The 1568-nt window shown below is 41.9% G+C and overlaps 1 protein-coding gene across 1 annotated transcript; it reads right to left on the minus strand.

Annotated features, from left to right (window-relative positions):
* Window positions 1–401: 401 nt before the first annotated feature.
* On the minus strand, window positions 402–1519 carry LOC119344787 (lysosomal Pro-X carboxypeptidase-like). The gene is made up of 5 exons (XM_037615128.1): window positions 1363–1519; window positions 1112–1264; window positions 922–1001; window positions 756–805; window positions 402–670 (listed from the first exon to the last, which is right to left on the minus strand). Exons 1-5 carry the CDS (start codon window positions 1516–1518, stop codon window positions 540–542), a joined length of 570 nt encoding a protein of 189 aa, XP_037471025.1. The 5' UTR covers window position 1519; the 3' UTR covers window positions 402–539.
* Window positions 1520–1568: the final 49 nt, after the last annotated feature.

Consider the following 1568-nt stretch of genomic DNA (forward strand, 5'->3'; position numbering starts at 1 on the left):
TCCAATGCAAAGATGGCTCGATCTTCATTGTCTTACAAAAATCGGACCCATAGCATCGTATGCATAGCAGCACTTCTTTTAAATTGGTGCTCTTTTCTAGGGATCATAAGAAATATTATATTTATTGCGAAGAACAAAGGTGCTATGATATGCAATGTTGCTTCTTTCCATGGGATATTCCCTGCAAAGTAGAACACATTTCCCCTGTCTATGATTGTTGGTTTGGACCCACGCGTCATAGACAGGGCGCATGTCAAAATTGTGCAATTAAATTTTCTGTGGGGACAAATACATGTATGCCCCCGAGTTCAATATTCATCGCAACAGTTTCAGAGCAAAGAGAAGCTTTGCATTCATTATTCGCATAAGTTTTAGAATTTCTGGTATTGAGTGACAAGTTATTGAATTGCAATTGCACTAATATGTTATTTTAATTTTTGCACCCATTGCCCTGTAAAAGAAAGGCAAATCCTTATATTTTTGCAAGTGGCCACATATTTATTTTCCTCAACTGTGAAATCAATGGCACCTTCTTACTGCTACATCTGTGCAATGTACTTGTTATACTGATCTATCCATCCATGTATGATCTCAACTTCCTGTCTCCTTTGTTCTACAACCCAGTCTGGGTCATCCTTGGTTGCAGATCTGAAGTCCAAATGATGGGCCCCTGAACAGCACCACCACAAGTAGTCATGCGTTAGTAAGTTCAGAATACTTTTGACCTTGCATATTTTCTGCAACTTCATGTTTACCTTTCTCTGTGACAAGAGCAATGATGCTGGATGATATGTTCTTGAGAACCCTGATAGCATTTTGAAAAGAAAGAATATTAGTATTGTTTACTATGGTAAAAAAAAATACCTGAATGGTTGAAACAATCAACTGAATAATTCAGATAGTGAAATCTTTTACTCTTACCCCCCTCGACTCCACGGGTCTCGCATCCCGTTGGAGAAGATGATGTTGCTCCCAAACCTCTTGAGAACTTTGTCAATTTTCTGCAGTGGATTGTGCAATTCAGTAGCACCAGGTGAGCACATGCCACCCACCAATTGTTGCTACTGACGGTCCATATGTAAACACTAAAAAAAATCTGAAATAAACTTACATGGCCACCATATTCAGTAGTGATCCAGTTCATCCTCGGGCGAACCTCATAGCTGGCAAAGCAGCCCTCGGACTTCTCTTCGTAGCTGAAGCCGGATGGCGGAAACATGCTCTCATTCGACACCGTCATTGGCATGACCATCTCTGTGCAAGCCTGCACATAAGTTGTTTCAGGAAACAAACACATACGAACTTCAGTCTTGGAGTGTTATCAGTAAACTACATGTATGTCACTGTCAGTCAGGATTTTACCTGCCAGCCCCAGCCGCTGAGGCCATGGGGGTCATCCCCACCCTCTACCTGGAAGCATTTCTGGTCGCCTGTGTAATTGTAGTACAGACTCGCCGCTGCGAAAGCTTTTTCGACGACGTCTGCACCCGCGGGAAAAGAATCAATGATCTTGCACATCTGCAGAAATGTCAGGGGAATTACATGCTTAGCAGAGGAGGAAAAAAAAA

This window comes from Triticum dicoccoides, unplaced genomic scaffold, assembly GCF_002162155.2.
Source record: "Triticum dicoccoides isolate Atlit2015 ecotype Zavitan unplaced genomic scaffold, WEW_v2.0 scaffold185631, whole genome shotgun sequence".
Lineage (NCBI taxonomy): Eukaryota > Viridiplantae > Streptophyta > Magnoliopsida > Poales > Poaceae > Triticum > Triticum dicoccoides.

Excerpts from the sequence above, each read along its gene's own strand:
- LOC119344787 (XM_037615128.1), bottom strand. The coding sequence starts at position 1,518 with ATGTGCAAGATCATTGATTCTTTTCCCGCGGGTGCAGACGTCGTCGAA. Across the intron at positions 1,265-1,362 it reads TCAGCGGCTGGGGCTGGCAG|GCTTGCACAGAGATGGTCAT; the intron begins GTAAAATCCTGA and ends ACTTATGTGCAG. Across the intron at positions 1,002-1,111 it reads CTACTGAATATGGTGGCCAT|AAAATTGACAAAGTTCTCAA; the intron begins GTAAGTTTATTT and ends AATCCACTGCAG.